The sequence below is a fragment of the Pinus tabuliformis genome, chromosome 8, assembly GCF_031772625.1.
Source record: "Pinus tabuliformis cultivar Carrire ecotype Pingquan chromosome 8, CPIR1, whole genome shotgun sequence".
NCBI lineage: Eukaryota > Viridiplantae > Streptophyta > Pinopsida > Pinales > Pinaceae > Pinus > Pinus tabuliformis.
This window is the reverse complement of record NC_142294.1, coordinates 1,299,200,106-1,299,227,555: the sequence shown is the minus strand read 5'-3', so window position 1 is coordinate 1,299,227,555 and position 27,450 is coordinate 1,299,200,106. Positions and strand designations below refer to the sequence as shown.

Genomic DNA, 27,450 nt, shown 5'->3' with positions numbered 1-27,450 from the left:
ATCCCAGATCAGTGTAGGTCATCCTAGCATAGGGAGTGTTGACCTCTACTGGTCAACTACCCATGCAGTACATCCCCCTTTTCTTTGCAAAAAAGGGGCAGCACCTGATCAGCGTGTCCGTGCCATCCAGCAGTCATCAGCAGCTTGATCAATCTAATTGTAAACCCACTCTGCATGTATTAATTGTAAATAATCTTAGCAGATATGAGTCGTGTATGTGAATTGCCTAGGTGGACCTAACTTTCTAGTGGTAATCTACGTCCCAGGAGGTTTTTTGTCTCACCGATCCATGGATCGGCAGAGTTTTCCTTCAAACCTGACCCCAAAGCCGGGATGGATTTTGTCATTAGAACTTTAGGAGAATCCTAGTGTGTTAATCTGCTAGATTATAGTTGTGTCGCAGAACTGGGTGATTTATGAGAGTCTGTGTTAAGTGGGCTTGTCCCCTTGAGATGTAAGTTGTAAAAGTCGTGATGTAATGTGTCTTGGGGTCAAAAAAAAAAATATATATATATATAAACCTTGTGGAAAATTTTCTTCGTCAGATCCAGTGATTTTCGGGATTTATCATCTTTCATGCTGAGATCTAAAATTTTCAAGTCGAGATGCAATATCTGGTTAATAATTCATGATTCTTGTGGTGGTTTAAGGCTTTCATCTTTTCAAAATTTTCAGTTGCTGGATATCGTTTTGGTCATTTTAAGAGCATTGTGATTTAGCTGATGACAAATGATTGCTGTTCACGATTCATATTTTTATATCATTTAACAAGTAATTGTTTTAATAACAATCTCTTAAGGCACTGGTCTGCTATTTTAGTCAAATCATTTTAGTGCTTTTTATATCATATCTCGTGTCTCCCAACCAACTGGTTGACAGTTGGTCTCATCATCTCACAGGGACTACCCCCCTTAGCCGCGGGAGACAGGCTTAAACGGAGGGATTGGGGATCAGAGTGACAGCCCCCGGTCTGAGCGTTGTCGTGTCAATCTGCGCAACAACATTTTTTGGCGCCGTTGCCGGAGAATTTGTTTTCTCAGCATTTCATCATCTTTTCATCTGTCTATCATTCGTTTGAGCCGGCAACGCCAACATTTTTTGGCGCCGTTGCCGGGGATACTTTTTCTCAGTGTTTCAAACGACAAATCATTTTCCTCATTCATATGGCCCGGCAACGCCAACATTTTTTGGCGCCGTTGCCGGGGAATAGAGTTTTTCTGTTCCTGGAGTTTCATCGACATTCATCTTCTCATCTCTCATCTCTCAGTTGAGCTGGCAAATTCAATATTTTTGGCATCTTTTCATCCCATATCAGCAACATCTCTTGGGTTTGTTTCTTGTTTGGGTGGCGACTCCATTTTTCTCATTTTTTCCCAGACAAGAAGCCTTCCTCATATCTGCTTGTGATTCCTTTTTGGATCTTAGAATCAGATTCATTGTTCAAGTGACGACTCCACTTCTCTCATCTCTTAATTTTCTTGAGCAGAAATCTCTTTCTATCATCCATTTGATCCCTTATTGTTCATCATGGATTATTCATTTAAACCATGTCATTTTACTGATAATCTCCATGATCTTCCGAAAGAGGCCGTTGGTAAATTATTTAAGTTCTCGGGTGGTGATTCGGTCACTGTTAAACAGCATTTAAACATGTTTACTTGTGTAATGATCTTATATTGTAGATTTCCTCAATATAATCATGAAGATTTCAAGATGCGTCTGTTTGTCCATTCTTTAGAGGGTGATGCCTTGAATTGGTTTAATAATTTTCCTAATGATTTTTTCACTTCTTTACAAGACATTCTCAATGCTTTTAAAGATAGATATGATAGTCCAAACAACTTGCCTTCTGCCTCTGAAATTGTGCAACAGAATGAAAGTAATTTGATAAGAGGTCCAGCTGAAAGATCCCAAGACGATTCATCATGTCAGAATGTGTCATCCACCGGAAATATTGCAGATCAAGTTCATGATAGTGAAAAATCAGGGACAAATGACAATGAAAGGGAAGAGCAAAAGCAAATTTTATGAGATCTAATGATGCTGGTGAGAAATATGGAAATCAATCAAACTAATTATGTCAATGATGTGAAAACTTTATGCACCCACCTGGAAAAACGTAATAGGGAGATTGAGGTCACGTAAAGTCACCATGCTAAAGAAATTGAGGCCATGAAGACTAATCATGAAACAGAAATTAGAATCATGCAAAGCAAGATGTCAGTCTTAGAGGAAAATATGGTGACCATGAAAGCTGATCATGATAGGGAAATTGACTCTATGCAAAACAAGTTATTTACTATGGATGAGGAAATGACTATCATGACATTCAATCATAATAATCAGTTGGCTGACATGCAAGCGAATCACAAAGAAGAAATAAATTCCATACAACATTGCTTGATGAACATAAAGGAAGAAAATGTTAAAGTAATAAAAGATATGCAAGAACACCATGTCAGACAAATCAATGCTATAAAGGTTGAATACTCTAGACAGATGGATGCCATTAGAATACAGGTTCAAAGGTTTCAGCAATTGGAAGATGAAAGAAACCAGGTGACATCAATAGATCAGGAGCCTTCTGATTTGCTGCGACAAGCTCCATCTTATTATGAGGAGGTTATTGATTCGATTGAAAGATGGTTAATTGAAGGTGATCCGGATAGACTTAAGAATGATAAAGATCAGATGCGGGCTAAAGAAAGACATATCACGCATACTTCATCTGATAGTTTTGAAACAGAAAGTTCTAGATCATCAGTAATTCAACCTGCCAGAAAGAAAAAGCGCAAGAGAAAGAAAATAAGAAGAAGATTTGACGCATCAGACGACCGTGAGCAGCTTGATTTTCGGATAGGAAAAAGTCCTACCATATGCAAAATTGGACATGGCACATCCGACAAGCAGCCGACAGATTTGCCTGAAAGCAGGCAAATGCTCAGTATGCACTATATTGAACACATGTGATGCCATGGGGCATCTTTTGTATCGTATTTCTAACCCTACTCCTTGTTTTTCCGCATTTTCATTTATGCTTTAAATAGTTAATAAATGAAGAGCTTTTATCTTTATTGTGCTTAATGTATATGATGATTTTGGATGGACGCTACTTATTTTTGTGTTGTATGGATGCAGATTCTGGATTCTCACATTCCTGCAAGCAGCAACGTGTCCCCAAGTAGAGCTAGATGTTGACCTCTACTGGTCAACTACCCATGCAGTACATCCCCCTTTTCTTTGCAAAAAAGGGGCAGCACCTGATCAGCGTGTCCGTGCCATCCAACAGTCATCAGCAGCTTGATCAATCTAATTGTAAACCCAGTCTGCATGTATTAATTGTAAATAATCTTAGCAGATATGAGTCGTGTATGTGAATTGCCTAGGTGGACCTAACTTTCTAGTGGTAATCTACGTCCCGGGAGGTTTTTTGTCTCACCGATCTATGGATCGGCAGAGTTTTCCTTCAAACCTGACCCCAAAGCCGGGATGGATTTTGTCATTAGAACTTTAGGAGAATCCTAGTGTGTTAATCTGCTAGATTATAGTTGTGTCGCAGAACTGGGTGATTTATGAGGGTCTGTGTTAAGTGGGCTTGTCCCCTTGAGATGTAAGTTGTAAAAGTCGTGATGTAATGTGTCTTGAGGGTCAAAAAATGTTTTAAATCCCCTCGTGAGTCCTAAGTCCTAGGTCCTAGGTGATGTTTCCGAAGGCTTAGTTCGATGATCCATTTAAAAAATGAAATAAAATAATAAAATAAATAAAAATTAAGAAATTAAAAAATTAAAAAAATGAAATAAATAAAAAATAATAAAAAATTAAAAATTAAAAATTTAAAAAATGAAATAAAATAATAAATAATAAAAAATTAAAAAATTTTAAAATTTAAAAAAATGAAATAAATAAAAAATAATAAAAAATTTAAAAAATAAAGCAAAAACCCTAACTAATAAAATAATAATATTTTAAGTGAATAAATCGACGGATGAGATCAAGAGATGTCTTGATCCTCATCAACGGTCGAGATCATTTCTACATGGATCATTCGAACTAGCCGTTGGGATCATTTCCTTTATATAGGGTCTTAGGTGGTCATTTCAGATCATTCGATCTGTGAGTCTAAGACTGAAGAAGCTCTCTTGTAAATCTGTTTCTGGTTAATAAAAGAAGACTTTGGGGTCCATATCTTGCTGGTGTTACTCTCTTAAAATGTTGTGAGATTGTTTCATTTTCTGCATATGTTATTTTCAGCTGTTAATAATAGCTTTTTGTTGAGTATTGTGAGCACAGGTATCTTGTTCACTTGCTGGGGTTTGGGTGCTGTTAGGGTTTCTGAAGTAATGGCAGGTATCTCCATTACTTCCTGAGATCTAGCAGCATTTTTGCCCTCTTTATTGACAGTTGTTTTGAGCTGTGCAGAAAACATCATTGAAGGAAATTTTGTGGGTGTTCGGGGAAGTTCTCGGCTGAACCAGCCAACTCCCGCAAGCATTTTTTGCTGAGCCCAGTTGGATTTGATCCTGGGTCTATCATTCGGTTTATTTTTCTAAGTTTACATGAGAGATTTTATGAAGTTCTTCACAGTGAAAATCTGAAATTTCTGTTCTTTAAATATTTTCCGTGCTTATTGCCGAATCTGGCTGTTAAGGGGCCAAATCTATACATTAATTTTTCTGATCTAGGGTTTCGAATTTTTGCTTTATGCAGTTTTCATTAGGGTTTTGTTTTCTTGTACAGGGTTTTCAGAAACAATCTGTCAGAGCGTAGCTGCAAATCAGTTTTCAAAGGCTGTCAGCGTGGGTAATATACGTGGATCTGGTCAAGAGATTCAGTGTCACAAATAACACAGCCGTCAATCTTCTCGCCCACTGCACCTGTAATGATAAACGCCAATCCGTGGACACAAGGTTAAGTACTGGGCATTGTATGTGCTGTGCGGAAAAGCATTCAAACACTGTGCGTTTCAAAAGCTGTGCGTTTCTGTGTGTTTCAATCGTTGAAAAACAATACACGTCTCCATGCTGCTCACGGGTTGACCTGCGTACAAACAAGGCACACTATATAAAAATATAAAGACACAACAAGCTGCTGAGATATTAAAACTCGTCCATTTACGCAATCAATCAACAGTTTCAGCGTGGGCGTCAATACACAAATTTTCATTTACGCAGACAGCGTGTCCCTCTGACTGTTCTGCGCAGAAATTCCTTGGGGTTTCGTGGTAAACATGATCAGCGCCAGGATCAGCGTGAGTTGAACACGACAGTCAGTTCAGTTTCTCAGCATTTCGCGCGGGCATTTAGAAGCATTGACCGAAAAACCTTTCTCCGTCAAGCACTAGGAAAGATTTGAAGCAGTCTTCCGCATGCTCCCGCTCAGAACATCGTTGAAATTCTCACAACATGGTCAAGCAAAGCTCGATCGGAAATCGCCAGGGTTACGTTTTCAAGGGTTACGATTCCTGTTTTAGTCACCAAAGTATGTCGTTCGATGAATGCGCATTGGATTTTCCTCATTGACATTTGCGTGGCCAGGCCGTGGTTTTTCCGGGTTACATTTCTTCAAAACGCCGTAAGCATACGCACATCACATTACGCACAGAGCTTTTTATGGTTTACGCCGTAGTTATATTGCTTTACAGTCTTTTGTGGTTGCGTTTAGTTTAATCTAAGGTTTTAGATTAGGGTTCCGCTATAGTTTCGTTTTCATTTTGTTTAAATTGTATTTCAAATAAAATCCAAAAGGTTTAGCGTAGTTTTAGTTCAGGTCTCAATAGTTTTAGGTTTAGATTTAAAAAATTGTGTAGTTTTGTTTTTTTTATTTAGTTTTTAATATTTAGTCATTAGATTTTAGTTTAGTTAGACATTGGTTCAATTTTTATTTTAAATTTTTAGATTTTTATTTTTAGATTAAATTTAAAAAAAAAAAAAATCTGAAAAAAGATTTAAAAAATTTCGAAAAAATATATATATATATATAAACCTTGTGGAAAATTTTCTTCGTCAGATCCAATCATTTTCGGGATTTATCACCTTTCATGCTGAGATCTAAAATTTTCAAGTCGAGATGCGATATCTGGTTAATAATTCATGATTCTCGTGGTGGTTTAAGGCTTTCATCTTTTCAAAATTTTCAGTTGCTGGATATCGTTTTGGTCATTTTAAGAGCATTGTGATTTAGCTGATGACAAATGATTGCTGTTCACGATTCATATTTTTATATCATTTAACAAGTAATCATTTTAATAACAATCTCTTAAGGCACTGGTCTGCTATTTTAGTCAAATCATTTTAGTGCTTTTTATATCATATCTCGTGTCTCCCAACCAACTGGTTGACAGTTGGTCTCATCATCTCACAGGGACTACCCCCCTTAGCCGCGGGAGACAGGCTTAAACGGAGGGATCGGGGATCAGAGTGACAACCCCCGGTCTGAGCGTTGTCGTGTCAATCTGCGCGACAACAGGGAGTACGGTAGATGCAATGATGTGTCCATCGATAGTACTACTATGGTCCATAACCCCATTTCTCTGCTCATTGGCCAGATGAGAGGTACTTCCCATGAGTCTGAGACTGCATGGGTAGGATGCCTCGACAGGAAAATCCCTCATCCTGTCCATAAGTTGCCACGGGGAATTACAAGGGAAGGTTGAACCATTCACTGTGTACACAGCGCACTATTAGGGGAGGGGGAGTCGCCCTATGGTCGCTTGTTGCTCCAAGAAGTAGCCAAGCCCCTTGGCGCTCCCAGAGCTTAATGAATGCATCATGCAGGACCCTCATAAGAGGGTCTCTCAACGACTCCAAGTCGTTCGGAAAAGTCACAAATTTGACCTTTCCCCGGGGCTTCGACAGAATGTCTGTGACCTGTACGTCAGTCTCAATGCGATGTAGCCTTCTCGCTCATCGATGTACCATATCCCAGATAAGGTAGTTTCTGATGTCTATATGCTGGAGCAATCATAGAATGCGGGATTCCTCAACAATCGAACCCCCCTCGGTTGACACAGAAGATCTTGGTGGTATCCATCATGTGTATAAACAGCTCATTGAAGAGCTTCCACAACTAGGCAGCTTCACACGAGATCATACTCGTAGCTATGTATTTGGTCTCAGCGGTGCTCAAAGCAACCGTCTTCTACTTCCTGCTCATCCAGGATTTCGAGCAAAACCCAAAGAGAGTAAACACCCATAAGTGCTCTTGCGATCCTTCACACTGCCTTCCTAATCATGATTAGAATAATCATGCAACTTCACATTTCCGACAATGTATCTCAATTCATGAGAGATTGTGCCCTGAAGATATCTCAAATGATTCTTGGCATCAATCCAGTGAGGCTCAACCAAATATGAGCCCAACATGCTAACTGCAAAACATATATCCGGACGGGAGTTCACCAAGAACATCAATGCTAGTATGAGTTTGTGAAACTCAGAGGCCTTTCCCAAAACAGGTCTAGTATCCTTACCACATAACTTCTGAAAGTTAAGATCCATCGACGTAGTCGCAGGGTTGCAGTTCACCATTCCAAATCTGGAATCCAACTCCCTCCTACTTCTGCAAATGAGAGGGTCTATACCTGTCAGAAAGAGGTCGTCCTCAGAAGGTGCTAGTATGAGAGGTATATCATCCACAACCTTCAAGCAATGGTTTGGATCGAATTCACTCCTAGTGAATCTCAGCTGCATCAGACAACTATCATTCCTCTAATATTAAGCCCGAGGTGTTTACTTCAAGCCATAGAGGGCTTTTTTCCACCTGCATACATGAGATTCCTGATCATGAATCTCAAACACCTCGGGTTGTTCCAAACCTGTGAACTTGCTACATGAGGGGAATTGTCCCCTTGTAAGATTTTCCTTCGGTACATCTCTGACATGTACCTTCATGCTCTTCTTTAATTCATGCATCCCTGTTACCATCTAAATCACATCGGGTAGGGCCCCATAATAAGTAGACCTCCGGTGCTATTGATGAGATGTGACAATTGACATGGTCCCTCATGGACCATCCTGCCACTTGATACAAACTGCTAACCCTGAACTCAAAGATAAAAGCATCTTTGAAAATTCTAATTTCAAACACATACCTTTCCATCGATGAATGCCACCCTATAACCTTTAACTTCCATTGCCGAAATGGACACTAGGTTCTTCTTGCGATCAGGTATGTAAAAGAGATTTTGTAAATGAATTGAGTTACCCTCATTCAATTGAGGGGTAACATTCCCTACGCCCTTTCTAGGATAGGTGGCATTGACTCCAAGTATAATCCCATGATTGTTTCCATCTCTACCAAATTAGAGAGAGCACCCTTCTATTCGTTGAAGTTCCTTGAATCAATACAATCAATAAGCCAGATCCCCAAAGAGTCTGAAGGAGAGGGCCAATACAAGATAACACTTCTTTTTCTTATCAGAAACAACATTTGATTCTTCATACCTGGGGTTCCTTGCTTTCTTTGAAGAGTCGGTCGTTTCCTTGATGACCTGCATTACCTATCATTCCTATGATCATTGAAGATGTCCTTGGAATTGTTGTTATCATCATCAAATGATGTGTTCATACCATTTGGACACTCCTTTGCATAATGGCTGAACTTATTACAAACAAGGCATTTGCCTTTCCTTCCACCCTTAGATTTAGACTTCCCATTGAAGTGATCTTTAGGTAGGCCATCAGATGCTTCCGCTGCGCCATACTGATAATGTTCTCTGCTTCAACTTCACCCTTGGTGAACTTGAAGAGGGACGAGGAACCCATTGAGCCATTTGTCCTTTCCCAACTGTCTTCGGTGATTGCTCTTTCACTCTTGCTTGGGCTTTGTCTTCACCTCATCTTTGATACCATGTTAATTTTATGTATGTTCTATGCTTAGAGCAATTTATTTCAATTTTCATAGTTAGCTCAATATCTTTTCCAGATTAGCAATCACATCAGCATTAAAGTAAATTGTAGATAGAACATAAACATAGATCGTAGAAGACAAGCCAAGACAAGAGGACACAAGATGTGGCGCTAGCCAGGGACAAACCCCAATGTGGGGAAACCCTTGATCAATTCTTCTTATATGTTCTTCAATAGTTCAGCAGAGAGAGAGAGAGATAGTACATATACAACAGAAGTCAACACGTTGACTTATCTAAATAAGAGCATAGATCATCTCTAAGTAGATGATACATGAGGTAGCTGAACTCAGTTGAAGACATGCTGCTTCAACTGATTCTCCAAGGTGACTCCATCACCTATCATTGTGCTGCACCTCATCATCACGCTCCACCTCACTGTGCTGCACCATGCTGCACCCATCATCACTATGCTGGACCTCATTACCATGCTGCACACATCATACTGCTGCACCTTCCTGTACTGCAACATCTTGCTGTACCTTATCATCTTGCTGCACTCACCAGTGCTGCCTCATACTGTACCTCACTGTACTGCATCATGTACCATTGCTGTCCTAGGGGCCATTGCTGCACCATGTTGCCACACTGCTGTCCCATGTGCTTGCAGCGTCATGCTTGCCACCATGTGCTTTTTGCACCTTTCGCAATGTGCTTGCAGCACCATGCTTACCGTATTGCTGTCCCAATTGGCTATTGTTGCACCATGTCATGCTGATGTCCCATTTGTTAGCATGCCATTGCTGCTGTCCCAATTGTTAGCATACCATTGCTGCTGTCCCAATTTTTAGCATACCATTGCTGCTGTCCCATTATTGCTGTTGTCCCAATTGGCTACTGCTGCACCATGTTATGATGCTGTCCCATTTGTTAACATGCCATTGCCGCTGTCCCAATTGTTAGAATACCATTGCTGCTGTCCCAATTGTTGGCATTTCTGTCACTGCACTTCTGGTTAGGGTATGTGCCACTGCCCTTAACCCTATAGCAAGACTAGCCCTCTAGCGCTGCGGCCAACCTTGAAGAGGCTCCTCCCATGCCACGTTATACTCTCAACGCAGCCATGAAATAACTCCAACAGCTCGCTATGGCTTGCGGCCTCCTCAATGTGCTCAAACAACCGCTCAAATTCCTGCATTTAGCTTCCCTCTACTCGGCCTTCTTGGTCCTAGATCCTTGGCCCTCCATCCATCAATTCACTCACTTGAAGTGGCCTGCAGCTAGGGCATCATGGACCTGCGGTTTGGGCATCATAGTAACCCTCCTTGACTACGGCTAGGGCTTGTAGAGATCAGCGTATAGGGCAACGTGTAGGCTTCCTTCTTGACTGCGTCTAGGTCTCATACTAGGGCTCCTTACCTTCTCTGTTTAGGGCTTGCTCTCTTAGATTTCTCTTCCACTAAAACCCAGAACAAGTGGAGAGAAATTAAGAGTGAAGTGTGTGTGAAATGACTCTCAAGTCATCTCCTTTTATACTAAAACATTGAGCACTTGTGGGGGTAATTTGGTTGCTGGCCGACCTTGACGAATTGTTTTATAACGCAAATAAATTCATAACTGCATGAATACTTATCGGAATCAGATGACCTTAAGATCAATCCTACACCTCTCGATGCAAGGGATCCAAGAAAAATATTAGCTGCCATAAATAAGATGACCCACATGGAGTTTGGCCCTAGTTGCCAATTTTAACAGATTGGTTTAGGACGGAGCCGGCTGGTTTATGGTCAAACCGGCCGGTTTATGGTCAAACTGGCCGGTTTCATCTTAAACCGGCCAATTCATTGCCAAGGCTGCGACTGACCTACACGACATGGTTTTGGAAGCTTCCAGGGTGTTTTGGAGGGAAAATAAGGGTTGTTTCCCTCCAAAAACACCATCTCCAAGCTTTTAAAGGAGCTTACCCCTCTCATTTGTTTCACACATCTCATTTGGAGTTTTTGTGAGTTTGATTGGGAGCTTGGAGAGTGTTCAGTTTTTGCTGGAGTAGTCATCTTGGAGGCTTAGAGTTGGAGATGGAGCTATTTTGGAGATACTTTGGAGCTGTCAGTAGAGTTGACATCGTCAAGAGGAGGCTAAGGAGGCTAGTTTTCATTTCTAGGTAAAGTTTTTCAATTGAAAAATTCCTCATTTTTCTGTTGTCCATGTATTAATTTTTTTAATGTGTTCTATGTTGTCAAATCTCTAGTGCTAACTACAATGTGCATTTTTTCCCTAAATTTAGCTTTGGTTTTCCATTTTTCTTCTTAGTTGCAATTTTTTTAAATGACATATTTTTTTTGCAAATTTTAATTATTTCAAGGCAACATGGCTCCAAAAGACAAGGACAGTGCATGGGCTCATTGTGATTTGATTGATGGAAAAATGATATGCAAATTTTGCAATAAACCTATTGGAGGTGGGGGTATTCTCAGATTGAAACAACACTTGGCTGGGATAAGAGGCCAAGTAAATCCATGTGAAACACCAAATGAAGTGTTAGGTCCTGTTAGGGCATAATACCTTTCCAAGCTTGAAAAGTTTGAGGAGAATAAGGCTAGGGAGAAGGCCTTGACAATCAAAGATGAAATTTCAAGGAAGAGGGAATTATTAGAAGCCATGAAAGAGAGTGGGTATGATGATTATGGGATTCAAGACTCCTCTTCTATCCCTTCCACCAATGACCCTTTTCACTATGTTCCTCCTTCTCTTGGCCAACAATCTATAGGAACAAAGAGAGCAAACATCCAAAGTTATTTCTCATGCTTTGCTACTATTGCCTATGCTAATCCCACTTCCTCCCAGTGAAGTCATCAACCCACTTTGGATCAACATTGGAAAAAACAATGCAAAGGAACTTCTTATCAATACATTGCTAGATGGTGGTATGATGCAGATATCCCATTTAATGTAGCTCGCTCACCTTATTACCAAGCTATGTGGGACTCTATTTTAGCTGCAGGAAAGGGCTTCAAAGGCCCTAGTATGCATGACTTGAGGGGAGCTCTTTTGCGAAAAGAGATTTCTTCCATTGGTGAATATTTGGCTGAGTATAGAGAGGCATGGCTCAAAACTGGTTGTTCCATCATGTCAAATTGTTAAATTGGCAACTAGGGCCAAACCCCATGTGGATTGGCTTATTTCTGGCAGCTGATATTTTTATTGGATCCCTCTCGTCGAGAGGTGTAGGATTGATCCAAAGATCATCCGATTCCGATAAGTATTGATGGAGATATGAATTTATTTTGTTTATGTAATTATTATCAAGCCGACCAGCACATATGTAGGCTCTAGAAGCCCAACCGACGTGTCTATTCAACCTCTACATTTTTAGTAAAAATAGATGAGGATTTTATGTCATTTAAACATATATTCTTGAGTGATCTCCTCCTCTCCATGTCTTGGGTTTTTGGAGGAGTGATACACCAAGAGTGATATGTTGGCCTTATGAAAATGCCCTAGCCGTAGTACAACGCAGTCATGGTAAAACGCTGGTCCATACGCTGTTTATGAAAACATCTATTCATAATATACGCTGTTCACATTGGATACGTCATGGATGCTATACGCTGGTTTCATGTAGTCATGGGATCACGTTGATTATACGCAACCCTAGCAATAAACACAAGAAATTTGTATTCTTCTCTGAAATGTCGTGGGTGCAGAGGATCCGAAAAATGATGGACAGAACGTGCAATCCCTTCTGTGATCATGGAGCAGATCCGCATTAGGGCAAGGAGAGTGTAACTGCACCTCGGATGGGTTTAAGGTGTAGTAAGACTAGCCCTCGAATGGAAGCAAAAAGATTGGTTTTCGGATGGAAGGAGGATGACCTCGCACTATAGGAAGACTGGCTCTCGGATGACCTCGCATTACAGTAAGGCAACAGATCAGGTCTGACCTCGCACTATAGGAAGACTGGCTCTCGGATGACCTCGCATTACAGTAAGGCAACAGATCAGGTCTGACCACGCACTATAGGAAGACTGGCTCTCGGATGACCTCGCATTACAGTAAGGCAACAGATCAGGTCTACAGATGGAATAGCATCACTGTAATCTTCACATGTCTCGACATTACAGTGTGGAACACTCAGCTTCCCAACAGCCCTAGATCATGTACATCAATGCATTCGTTACAGCAATTACTCCATACGCTGTCAATAGATAAGTCTTGGCATTTATTTATAGAGATACTATATCAGTCATATGGTCTCAGTCATATGCTGTCATAAATTCATAACACGTAGGGTCCATACGCAGTCATGAAGATACCCTTACACATAGTTCATATATACGATGTTCAATGTTGCTCATGTTATTACACGTTGTTCATATGTCATATATATATATACGTTGTTCATGTTATGCACAGAGATATCCATATGCAGTCATAACAACAATCAAGGTATGGGGCCGTTGTAAATTCCTATAGCCGCAGTCATGCACTCACAATGACAAGGATCATGAGCAATGATGGTTACAGTATCAACATAATGAGAATGATAAGAATGATATGTCTCCGATCATGATGGGCATGGGCAGCAAGATGATGCTAAGAGTAGATGAGAGCAGCTTAGTCATAGGGCTGCATGATAAAAGGCAGCAAGATAATTAATAAGATCATGGACATGGGAAACATGTTGATAATCATGATTAGTGCAGCATGGTGTAGTATGCAGTGGTGCAGCAAGAGAACCAGATGCAGCACGATGATAGGTGAAGGAGTCACCTTGGAGGATCAGTTGAAGCAGAATGTCTTCAACTGATCTCATCGTTATAGGAGATGATCTATGCTCAGATCTAGACAAGTCAAAGTGTTGACTTCTGTTGTAAATGTACTCTCTCTCTCTTTCTCTGCTGAACTTTGAAGATAAAAGAAGATTTGATCAAAGGGTTTCCCCACACATTGTGGGGTTTGTCCCTGGCTCGCGCCATATCTTGTGTCCTCTTGCCTTGGCTTGTCTTCTGCGTTTTATATTTATGTTCTATCTGCAGTTTATCGTAATGCTGATGTGATTGCTAACTATGAAAATTTTATAAATTGCTCTAGCATAGAACATACCCAAAACTTAACACAAATGGATGGACAAATGGAAAGAACCACACTATCATTAATCTCCTTGTTTCTTTCCCTCAAGGAACCATGTTTTTGAGATCAGTTGATGCATCTGATAAGGTGAAGGATGCAACCCTTCTATTTGAGCCAATGTTACTTGGGAGCGGGAGCGGGAGCGAAAACGGGAGCGGGAGCGTCCATTTTCAGAAGCTCCCGGTTTGGGAGCGAATCCGGGAGCGATTTTTTAAAAATATATATATTTTTTAATTTTTGATACATATATGTCAACAAAAACATGTAGAATGATGAATTAGACATAAAAAACATAAAAAAACATAGATTGATCATTGAACCATATCACATCAATCATCTAGAAATTATAATCGTCATCAACCATGTCCACAAGTTAGTAAAATACATATTACAACTGCAACATATTGAGTCTTATAAATCATGATTCATCAAATTCAATCTTAAAGTTTCAACTTCAAGCTTTCAGAATTGAAAATTCAATAACATTTATCATCATTGATCACCAAAGTTGTACTTGTAAGCTAATTTTAACCATTACAAGAAGTAATATCGAAGATATTTCTAAGTCCTAACTTCTAACTGTTAACATGATATGAAATGTTAAAAAGTTATAAATAACATGAATAATGAGATGAAATGAAACAACTTTAGTCTTTCACAAAGCATCATATTCATAATTCACAATCATTACCAATGAGTTATAATTGCCAAGGCCCAACTTCAAACTTCAAATTTTCATTGTCACAGTGATATATGCTTACAAAAAATATCATTATGATATGAAAGAGTCAAGAGTCAAGGACTCAAAACTCAACAGTTATGAAAACTAAAGTCTAATAGAAACTAAAAAAGACAAGTAAACTGTAAATCTACATGTGGCCTTTGCCACGAGAGTCTCCAGGAGTATAAGCAGGTCGTGGTGGTTTTCTAGGAGTCTCCCGCACAGACCGACGACCAGAACTAGAACCTCCACGCGAGGGTGTAGATGGAGGTGGCGACAACAAAGGAACAAGACTCGGACCTTGAGCACTGCTACTGGATGGTGGAGGTGGAGGTGGAGGTGGCATAGCTGCTGCTTCATTTTCATCCCTTACAAGTTCCTCTTCTAGTTCTTCAATATGTACAATGCCATCCTCCAAATTGTCATCCTCTGGGTGACTGTCCCAAATTTTAATGTGGGATCCTCATTAGCCCGATCACAGTAATGACTCAACAACCTCAAGTTGTAGTGCACATAAACCAAGCTTTCTGCTCGGTTTTCATTGAGTCTGTTTCTTTTCACATTATGTATATAGCTGTAGGTGCTCCAACACCTCTCTGCAGAAGAAGAATTTACAACCTGTGAAAGAACTTTTTTTGCCAATTTTGGCAAAAGTCCGTGGCCGCCATATGTTTCCCACCATGTGAGAGGTTCAAATTTATCTTTGTCGTCCATTGCATGGAAGTTACCATACAAACCAGTGCCACTGAAGTATCTGCCTATTTCAAGGCGCACAACTGCACATTCCTCCCTGTCAGGTACCAACTTTTCTAATGCTTCCAAATATCCTTTAGTTACCTCTGGATCTAAATGGGGTTTGGTCCTAACCCCACCCCCTGCTGCAGGTTGGCCCAACCAAGATGTAGAGTAGTATTTTGGCGTAAGGATATACGCCAAGCAATGTAGTGGAAGGTTAAGCCTATTCCACCGTTCACACACACAATCATGAATCAGTTTGTACAAGTTGGGATCTCTATTATGAACAATGTCTTTTATTTCCCCAACATGGTATCCATTTGCTCATACACCTCGCCAATCACTGGTTTGTCTGTATCTGCAAACCGAATCATGTGATAAATTGGCTTGGTGAAATCCAATACCTGCCTCACACTTGTCCAAAACTGCCCATCAAGAGCGGCCTCCTCCACCATTTCAAAACCTGCCATGTCAGCTACATTTGTAGCCCATTCCTTTAACACCTGCCAATGTGGACTTGATACCATGCTAGCTAATGCCTCTCTTACCTTCAAAAGGTGCTTGAAGGTGAGGTAATAGCTACCAAATCTAGTCTTCGCAATCTTCAACAACTCCAATCTCGAGTGACTGCGAAAAAGGCCATGGGTATTGCTATGATTTGTAATAAATTTTATCATTTGTTTGCCTTTCTTGTACAAATCACCAATCCATTGGTATTGTTCATTTTTGTTTTTGACAATATCATGCAACAAAAGGTTCAATGTGTGAACCAAACATCCAGATATGTTGGGGTATTTATCCTCAATAATTGCTCCCGCTGCCTTACAATTAGGAGCATTATCAGTGATGACTTGGATGACATTGTATGGGCCAATACGCTCAATTGTTTCAAGTAATGCTTCTGCAATGTTGATGGCGGTCTTGAACTTGTCTGAGTAATCATGTGCAGCTAGAAAGATGGGACCACTAACAGACACATCAAGAACACTTATCAATGGCTTGCCTTTTACATTTGTCCATCCATCAGATACAATGGACACCCCATGGTCAGTCCAAGAACTTGTCATTTATTTCAAAGAATGTGATATTTTTGCTTTTTCATGATCAAGGCCAACGACTCTTGCCTTGTCATACCCAGGGTTCTTGTATCCTTTAGGGGCATCATTTATGGCAGAAACCATTTCGTGCCAATAAGGTGAGCGTAGAACATTGAATGGTATCCCACATGCATAGAGAAACCTGTAAACTTTTGAATCCGCATCATTCCTACACCCCTCATCAAGGAAATCTGATATGGTTCTACGCCTTAAAGATGATGACCCTGTGCCTCCATGTCCATATCCACTGCCTTGGGAGGATGCTGAAGGAGTTCTTTGTGATTGTGAGCTTGGTTCAAAGAAACCCCTTGATTTTTTTGTTATGTATTGTGCTTCCTCCTCTTCCCTTATGTATTTGGCTCTATCCGCTGTTGACACCGCTGTACAAGTTTTGATTCCTATTTGTTTCTCTCCATCCCATGGCCTTTTCCCGCAGAGGTGTCTTCTAGCACGGGTGTATGAACCTGTGTAATCAGTGTTGCAATGGGGGCAATGAGATTTAGTGGTTCCACCCCCTCTCCCAGTTTCAGCCTTGTGAACATATTTCCACAATGGAGTTTGGTCTTGTTTAGTTTTTTGAGGGTCATATTCACCCTCCTCCAGCTCCTCCTCATCGGGGTTTTCACCCATTTGACTTTCTTCGGCTTCTTCATCCCCCTCTTCAGTTTGGGGCCCCCTCCGTTTCCTACTCTCCAGCACCATAATAACCATAAAAGGGACCAGGAAGAGGAAAATGCCAATAAATATAGCTAGGTCCATGGTGTTTGATGTTTGTAGGGTTTTGATTCTTGAATCTGCAAATTAATTTAATTTATTGGGATTAATTAATTTAATTTATTAATTTAATTTAAATACATGATTTTTAAACTCAAACAGTTAAATTAAATTAACTAAATTACTATCTAACCAGCTAAACTAACTAAATTACTAAGTTACTTACCTCTGCACGCTTGCTCCTCGCTCCTCAGCACTTGCTCCTCGCTCCTCAGCACTTGCTCCTCGCTCCTTTGCTCTTGCTCCAGCTCCAAACTCAAGCTCAATGAAGTTAGAATGAATTTTTTTTGGCCCATTGGGCTTTTAAAACCCAATTTTTTTTTTAATTTTTTTTTTTTATTTTTCGGGTCCGCGGATTTTTTTTTTCCGCCGAACCGCTCCCGGCCCGGCTCGAATCGCTCCCGGAGCGATTTTTAATGCTCGGGAGCGATCAGGGAGCGATCGCTCCCCGATCGCTCCCGAGCGTTAAAAATCGCTCCGGGAGCGCCGGAGCGATCGCTCCCTATATCGCTCCCTAACAGACCAGGGAGCGCAAATTTTTTTAAGGGAGCGTGCTCCCGAAAATTGCTCCCGTCCGGGAGCGATTTTGGGAGCGTGCTCCCGAGCCGCTCCCGCCCGGAGCGCGATTCGGGAGCGGGTTCGGGGGGGGGGGGGGGGGCGCTCCCCCGAAACATTGATTTGAGCTTTTGGATGACATTCTTTAGGAAGTGGGGGAGCAAAATGTTGTGCAGGTTATCACAGATAATGCCTCAAACTATGTTCTTGCTGGAAAGGTGCTTGAGTCCAAATATAAGACCATATTTTGGACTCCATGTGCTGTACATTGCAAAAACCTCATGCTTGAGGACATAGGCAAAGTGGAGTAGGTAAAAAACATTGTAGAGCATGCCAAGTGTATTAGAAAATACATTTACCACCACTCATGGGTATTGAGCCTAATGAGAAAAAAAACTAGGCCAAAGAGCTTGTTAGGCCTGCAATTATGAGATTTGCAACTCACTTCTTCACGTTGCAATGTCTCAATTCTCAACAGAAAAACTTGCAGAGAATGTTTTCTTTTGATGATTGGATTGAATCTCGGTGGGCTCATAGACAAGATGGCAAAGACACCAAAAGGAAAGCTTTTGACAATTATTTTTGGAAAAGGTCCGCAAAGCTTGTGAAAATTACCGAGCCCCTTGTTAAGGTGCTAAAGAATCAGGATGGTGGATGGGGAAAAATTGTCCATGGGCTACATTTATGATTCTATGGGTCAGGCAAAGGAGCAGATACGGTCAACTTACAAGGATAGGTTAGCTAAATATGGCCGTATATGGGAGATCATTGATAACACATGGAATAATCAACTCCATCGTCCTATACATGCAGCTGGGTATTTTTTGGAACCCAAGGTATTATTATGAAGCTCGGTTAGGAGATCTGCAGGATGGGGAGGTTAGAGCTGGATTGATTAATTGCTTAGAGCGCATGTTCCCTATCCATGCAAACTAGTTGGAAATACATAAACAACTTACTCTTTTCAGTATGGCAGCTGGTACTTTGGAAAAAACTTGGCAAAGATGGCAAGAGATGTGGATCAACCATGTAAGCAATTCAAATTTGTTTTTCTTTTCAAGTTAAATTGTGTACAAATTTACAATTCAAATTATCTATAAATACTTGTAATTTGTAAATAAGTAATGAAATGAACTAAGTTACTAATTAATGTCTTTTTCTTTGCAGCACATTGGTGGGAGTCATTTGACGGCCAATGTCCTCAATTGCAAAAGTTTGCAATTAGAGTCCTCAACCAAACTTGTAGTGCTTCAGGTTGTGAGCGCAATTGGTCTGTGTTGGAGCTCATACACACGAAGAAGAGAAACCGTTTTGGAACAAAAAGGGTTAAATGATCTTGTCATTGTACAATACAACCTTCGACTAAGGCAAAACCAAATGATAAACGAAACACTTGATCTAGATTCCATTATGTTGGACGATTTTGATCCAACATCAGAATGGGTGGAGGAGACTGAAGATCCTGTGTTTGATGCTGATTTTGATATTGACATGGCATTAGCAGGGGATGAAGCAGATTTGGTCGTGCCATCAGAACCAAGATCAGTAGTCGCATCAAGGAAAGGCAAACAATCAATGGAAGGCACTAGTCCTGCAACTCGATCATCTCGTGCTTCCATTAGGTCCACTTCTATTATTATTGGTGGCAGTGCTAGTGAGGTTGCAGATGAGGCTTAGGCACCCTCAAACTCTGAACTAGATGATGTCTATGTAGCTTTTGATGATGATCTTGTGTCTAGTAGTGGTCATGAGTTTGATGATTGATCATATGTAGACTTGTAGTCTTGTAGTAGGCTAATGGCCTCATAGCTTGTAGCATTGCTTTTGGACTTTATAGGCCATTTAGAGCCTCATTGCTTATGTATTTTGTCGATGATATGTGTTGCACTCGGTGCCATTATGATATATTCATGTTTACATGGTATATAGATGAACAAACTTTGCATATTTTGTCTCTATTGGCTTGGAATCATTGTTTTAAATCTTAAAAATAGTTTTTTTTTTTCATTAAAAGTTAATTATTTAATATTTTTTTGCAAATCGATTCATTGAGATCTGACGAGTCCCGGTTTGAAACTCGGTTTATTAGGTGGACCGGTTCGGTCACCGGTTCTGGTTTTTAAAACTATAGGTCAAACAATCCCAGTCACTGCCATGGAACTTGCAGAGCTTGTGGGTTTTCTTCAACCTGTCAAAAATGAGATGGAAAATATCAAATAAGACTTTAAAATCAACTGATAACACTTGAATACCTCAATATTTCTTGGAAATCTTGTTTTTCATTGAAGCTCAACAGTGAAATTTGAGTGATTTCACTCTCAAATCCAAACTAGGGTGTTTAGTTTCAACACCGAAGTCTACTATGGCGGCTAGGGTTCCAAAACCCTAAGATTCTCCTTCAAACTCTCTCCAAGAGCTCTTTCACTTTCTCCTTTATTAAATATTTAGAAACACTTTTCCTTTATTTATTTAATAAAGTGACTTTTATAAACTAATTAAAGTCACTTTTAACGCCGGAAAATGCTTAATTCGCCTCTGTGGTCACACTGGCCACCCAAATCCCCTTTTTTATCATTATGCCTTGTAGATCTTTTCGCCCCGATTCCAATGAGCTATTACACTAAGTCGTTTCTCCAAGTAATCATCCTGAAATGACACCTTAAGCATAGTTAATTAAAATATCCCTGTTAATAATGCCATTTTACGAAAATCATTGGAATGCAACTAAACGAAGAGCAAACCATGCGGAATTGATCCCGATGAGGAAATATGATAAAAGATCGCAGTCGGACCCATAAAACTCCTCTAAAAGCCTCCGGTCCCACTAGTGGAGTAATCCTGCTCCTCTGACCAGGCTAAGGCAAGCTCTGGAAAACCCTCCTAACGACCTCGCCATGTAATCCAAAATTTGTGGACATTTCAAGGCTACAGAGCTATTACCCATGAATTACAGCAACACATTTCTACTCTTCTATCGTTACGTCTTCCCTTGGAGGGTCTCAACGTTTGGCTTAGTTAAACAGATACCTTTTATGGACAGACCACAGCAGTGGACTGATAGGGATTGTTTGAACTTACAACTAAATTACACCACATTTCTCTTGGTGTAACCCTTTTTATTTTTTTATTTTTTCTAAGACTTAAATGTGCTCGGTGGATTGTCTTGCAAAGCCTAATGTAGCGGGTCCCTGTGATTCTGTGTATCTCTTTGAGGGAGATTGTGTGAATTATTATGGTGTTGGCAGCAGATAATAGAAGCATAAGGTTTTTGGATGTTCTTTTCTGAACTCGTGTGACAATTTCTCAGCAAAATTTTCCTTGTGCTTTTCATATTCAGCATATTAATTTCTTTTGAAATGGCAGTTCTGTTAATTAATTTACAGTACAATTATTTCAATAGCAGTTTAAAAATTTGTGGATGTATGGATGATAGTACAGGCGGTTGTTCTGTATGGTGCAAGGTGATTTGTATGAAGTGGGTGTAGTTGTATTTCATAAAGCGAATGGTTATATCAATTTGACTTTCTATGAATGCCTGCACCACATTGATGGAAAATGCAGTTGCTTATCTTGATGACTTAAGATGGATTGCAGCAATTATTTCATGCATAAATAGAACTGTTGAATCACTAATATGTGTACGGAGTATTTCATTTCACTTTTATTTTTAAAGTCCCTTTGCCAGAATTATTATTTTTAATGTTCCTTTGCCATTATTGACAACGATTTTTGTTAAAATATACTTTAAGCTTTGTTTCAATTTTTGGTTATGTTTTACAAATTTATTGTCAAAAATTCCTTCAACAAAACTCTGAGAATGGCCAAAGTCTTGACTGTGGTCAATGACCAGATTGGGAAAACTTGGGAAACTTGGTTGTGGCTGAATGCCAACAAATATGTTGCCAGGAGCAACAAAAATTTGACCCAAGGTCTAGTGGCCAAATGCCAGGATTGGAGAATGAAGCTCTGATACTAATGTAATGAACAAGGTTCATATACTCCGAATATTCAAAATATCGGGAATATATAAATATCCATTATAGGACAAGTAATATTTATATACAAGAATGTTGAATGTATAAGAGATATGCTTGGTTACAAATGATGACCCTGTATATATATTAGGGAAGGTGCCCCTTCATGAATAGCCATGTCCTTTGGGATATGTCTCTTCCAATGTTACTTGGGAGCGGGAGCGGAGCGGGAGCGGGGAGCGGGAGCGACCATTTTCAGAAGCTCCCGGTTTGGGAGCGAATCCCGGAGCGATTTTTTAAAAATATATATATTTTTTATATTTTTTAATTTTTGATACATATATGTCAACAAAAACATGTAGAATGATGAATTAGATATAAAAAACATAAAAAAGCATAGATTGAACCATATAACAACAATCATCTAGAAGTTATAATCTTCATCAACCACGTCCGCAAGTTAGTAACATAGTAACATACAACATATTGAGTCTCATGATTCATCAATCTTAAAGTTTCAAGCTTTCAAAATTCAATATATAACATTTATCATCATTGATCACCAAAGTTGTACTTGTAAGCTAAGTGTAACCATTACAACAAATAATATCTAACATGAAATGAAATGTTATAAAATGAAATGAAATGAAACAACTTTCAACTTTCATGAAGCATCATATTCATAATTCATTACTAATGAGTTATAATTGCCAACTTCAAACTTAAATTGTCATATATTGTTTAAAAAAATATCATAATAAATATGAAAGAGTCAATAGTTATAAAAGCTACTAGAAACTAGAAAAGAGAAGTAAATCTATTATCTATTTCTTATGCTTGGGCCTCTTGCCACCACGAGAAATGTCTAATTTTTTAGTCTTGTTGCAAAATCAGGATCTTTGTCATTAATATCACCCTCCAAGCATTAATATCCAGAGGTATCTTTGTCATTACCTTTGTATCTGTATAGGGATCTTTGTCATTAATATCACCCTCTAAGCATTAACATAAGATAGAAAAAGCATAGCATGTCAAGTCAAGATTTTGTTTGAGTGATGCGTACATTTTCAGAAGGGTCATGATAGAGGAGTTCGACAACCAATGTCACTAACATCAAGGTACATAGAGGGATTGGTACTCTTGATTAAATATGAGTTCCATACCCTAATACATGACAAAATTCAATGGAAACATTGCAATCCCCCAATCCTGAAATCCTGAAAAACTGATAAGTCTGCTGGATTTTGAATGAAATCTAAAATTCTACTTTCTCCATATGAAATCCAATGAGGACGAAACCACTCTCAAACATCCTGAGTCATTTCATGGTAATGTTAAAAATTTAAGTAAAAGGATGAAAATGAAAATTAAAGAAAATGTCACTTTTACTTTAAGAATTTAACATTACCATGAATAGCATATCAATACTAGGGGCCTAGACTTGATCATTAAGTTGCCCCACTCAAAAACTATTTGTTTCTTTCAAAAAAAATTGCATTTCGAACATTACTACAAAAAAAAAAAAAATGCAAAAAAGGCAAAACGCTCCCGAAAACGCTCCCGAAAAGGCAGGGAGCGAATTTTTTTTTAGGGAGCGCGCTCCCGACCCGCTCCCGAGTCGCTCCCGCCCGGAGCGCGGATCGGGAGCGGGAGCGAGGGGGGGGGGGGGGCGCTCCCCCGCAACACTGGTCTCTTCAATATACTAATTATTATTAATCATTGATTATATATTTATGTTCATAACAATTTCACGAACTGATACATTCTTTTTTTGGGGCGTTACATACCATGTGCTTCATTAGATATATAAGATAATTTTGTTAATGTTCACAAATGACCAAGTGATAGTCAATGGGACTAGTGATTACAAAAGTCTGCAATTTTTGCCTTCAATCTGACCTATCCCTGTAGTTTTCTGAGAAGTTTGAAAAAATGTCAAGTAAACAGTAGCACTCATGACTCATTTTAACACTATCTAGTTGTAACAAGAAATAAATGAATTCCAGAGAAGCGTTTCAAAGTGAAACGACTGAAACTGCAGTTTGGAGTGGATGACATCATTGCAGGAAAACTTAAAAGTAGAGGTGGCATTAGATTGATGAGTTCTTGTAGTATGTGCATGTTTATCTTAGAAATTAAAATAATTTTATTACAATACACTCTTGATTGACTTGAAAAAATTGGCAGGTACATATTGCAGGTGTAGGAGATTGTCATCTTGCTGGAATTGCTAGTTTACCTGATCCATGCCCTTTGCCCTCAGCAACAAAGAAGAAGGGATTGCGTGAAAAAGATAAGCTGTTTTATGCACCAATGTCAGATTTAGGTGATCTCCTTTATGATAAGGATGCTGTTTACATTAATATCGATGATCATATGGTTCAGTTCTCCAAACCAGACAATGAAGATGGAGAAGCAGAAGGAAAAAAAGGTTTTGTTGCCTTTCTTTCATCATAGAGACAACTTCATATTCTTATTATTTGCATGCAAATTCTGATTTTCTTCTAGTTTGTGTTTTTTTGTTCAAATAAATTTTTATGTGGATATTTTTGTCAGTGGGTTTTTTTTAACTTTGTCGAGGGACCACCATAGGTGTTTCAGGAATAGGAGATGGAAGGACAGGGCATAATAACATACTAGAGGATTAACTGTCAAACCTGTTATGTACACCTGATTCTTTCGGGAATAGGAGATGGAAGGACAGGGGATAATAACATACTAGAGGATTAATTGTCAAAAATGTTATGTACACCTGATTCTTACATCCATTCACATTTATGGGTTCAATGGTAGTGCAAACATGATAACTTTTCAATATATGTCAAAAGGCATCCACATTTGTAGGATGAGGCAAGAGTCTTGAAATATTTTGCTGCTTCAAATAATGACTGGGTTTTTCTTATCCCAAATAAAAATGGCCATTTCTATTCAGAGATTGAATGGAAATTACACTTGTCATGTGCATACTGCAGTGAAAAATTCAATGTCACATATTAATACATAGGACATTTTTGTCTTATTGAAAAATGATCCTCACTCCTTCCCTTTTTTCCTGTCTTCCGTTTAGCCTCATGGCACTCTCCTGGAGGAGATTTCACAGTGACTAATGGTAATTCAGAAATTAATGGTCAGGATTCATATGAAAGATTGGATATACAGTATTTGGATGGTGTGCCAACTGCTTATAAGAATCGTAAATGTCAAATTCGTGTATTCTTTTCATGACCCTGGGTGGGACTCCATGTGTAACTACCACCATCGAGGTATTTTCGTCTTCTTCTTGATCCATCATAGAGGGTGCTGATTCTTCAACCTGTACTTCTGTGAATCCATTGGTATTCTTTTCTGAAACTGCAGTCTGCTGATTTTCTGTATTCTGTTCCTCTTCATCATCTGATGGCTGTTGCTCAAATGATTGCCATTGTGGGTTTTGGTTTATGTCCTTTTTCCCTTTTAGGACAAGCTCTAGCTTAAAGTAATGACTCTTTAAATGTCTTGCTTGTTGACAAGTCCTGCACAGGGAAGCTTTATTTTGGTAATCCAATTTCTGAGTCCCTCTGGATCCTTTTCTTTGAAGTTTCAGCTTGTCTGATAATTTCTTACTAAACATTTATCTCCACACATATATGTCCATAAGTAAAAGGACCTAGCTTAATCCAATCTATAGCTGTTTTTAGATCTGTCCAAGATATTCCCAATGTCTTCAAAAACTGATAACTAAAAGTGCAGTGGCAAATTTGGTTGTCATATCCAATCTGAGATTTTGGTAACAGACATGTTGGGTGGGGTAAATACTGAGAACCATGAGGTAACTTGAAGACCCACTGCTGTAAATAATCATTGGTTTGATCTTTTAATGAATTGTTGTTTCCTCTTTTTTGATTCTTTTGGAATTCTTAGAGGGTTCTCTTTGCTAGCTTTGTGAGCTGCCATTCAGTTGTGCAGTTAGAATATTTTGGTAATGTTGCATGCTTGTATTCTCATGTCAAATGTGTCTTGTGATTATTCAGGGAAGCATCCTGATGTGGGTGAAGTCCTTGTAAAAACACTTCAGAATACAAGGTATTCGGTTAATGAAAAACTGGAGCAGAGCTTTATCCAGCTCTTTAAAGGAAAGTCTACTCCTAATAGCCAAAAAGTGAGAAGGGATGCTGATCTTATTGAACAGGAAGAAAGATACAGCAATAAAGAAGGGACTAATGATGAAGAAATAAAAAACAATGATTCCACCATTGCAGATGGCAAAAACAAACTCATCGAAGATGGTCAGAGCATCCTGAATCATACTATTTCAAGGAACAGAGTTGATTTGGATTCTTATTCTGATAGTTCTCCAGATGAAGATGATACAGGAAGAAGAAATGATGAAGAATGTTCTGATTTTGATCATTCAGCAAAGAGAAGACAGGAAAATAGAAATGATTGTCAAATTTTTAGAGGGAACAAGTTAATGGAGGATAAAGATACAAATACATCTGATAGTGAAGAGGAACTGAGTAAGCCTCGTGATTTATTCAGTTCAAAAGATTCTCACACTCTGAAAGGTAGTTTAAGGGAAGTATCTGAGTTTCAAAATGGGAGGATAAGAAGAAGAGCTGTTTTTGAAGATGAGGATGAAAGTGATTTCAAAGTATGTATGGCATTTCTCTATTTTTAATGATCTGAGATTTTATTGGAGTTTCGTTAAGGTGTAAGTGCAGGCTTGTTGATATGCTCAATGCAACAATTATATATCAGTTTTCATTTTAATTTCACTAAGAATTTTTAGTATGTAATTATTCATCATATGTTGTATTTCTTGTGGTGTTCCTATAATTACTCGTATAATGAGCTTATGTTTGTTTGCTTTAAAATGAACAGAAGGTTAATGTTTATGTAATATAGGTAGATGAAATCAAGGTTGCAACTAAAAGACTTGATGTTATTAGGACTGGCTGAACTGGACTGGAAGTGGCTGGTTCTGTGTGGAATCAGTTAAAACCAGCTGTCTCCACAGCAGCATGGCCCCAGTTACGAAAAAAATAAAAAAAGGCCCTACACCTCATCTAAAACCTATTTTGCACCTGTTTTTGGGACAGTATAGGCCATTTAGGACCTCTGTGTATATTTATCTTAGTTCAGATATGTATTCGGTACAATTTTTGACATATATATTGAAATATTCCCACTCAGGAAACTCTTAAACTTCCCCAATAAATTTCTGAGTTTGAGATTAAAATTTCAGTAAGAATTTTGTCAGACAGTTGGGTTGATTTCTGCTTTAGGTGATTTGTCTTAAATTTGATGCCCAGAGGTAGTTCATTGAAATTTTAATATGCATTAACCCACTTTTTCTACCAGCATCAAACCCAGAAAATAGATACATCATAAATATATGGCAATAACACTCACAGGGAACGTTTTTCTCACTTCGAAATTAAATGTACAGTAGGCAAGTAAGAAATAGTGAACCTGGTTATAGGCAGCAATCACAGGAATATGTGTGTAGAAAGCATAGCCTCTTGAAATAATAGAGATATATGCCAGTCTTTTGATTGAGGAATGCATACCCAGGTATGCAAAGAAAAGAGCCACTATGAGGTTTACACCATGCCACTACCATACGCTGCCACTGTAATT

At 39.1% G+C, this 27,450-nt stretch overlaps 1 protein-coding gene across 3 annotated transcripts in view; it reads left to right on the top strand.

The window, feature by feature from the left end:
- Positions 1-27,450, top strand: part of LOC149240216 (P-loop containing nucleoside triphosphate hydrolases superfamily protein) — a 182,735-nt gene that overhangs the window by 113,517 nt on the left and 41,768 nt on the right. For all 3 annotated transcript variants that reach the window (XM_089373649.1, XM_089373647.1, XM_089373648.1), the window contains 2 exons: positions 24,019-24,262; positions 25,842-26,461. In XM_089373649.1, coding sequence (XP_089229775.1) covers positions 24,019-24,262; positions 25,842-26,461 — 864 coding nt within the window. The remainder of the gene's footprint in view (positions 1-24,018; positions 24,263-25,841; positions 26,462-27,450) is intronic.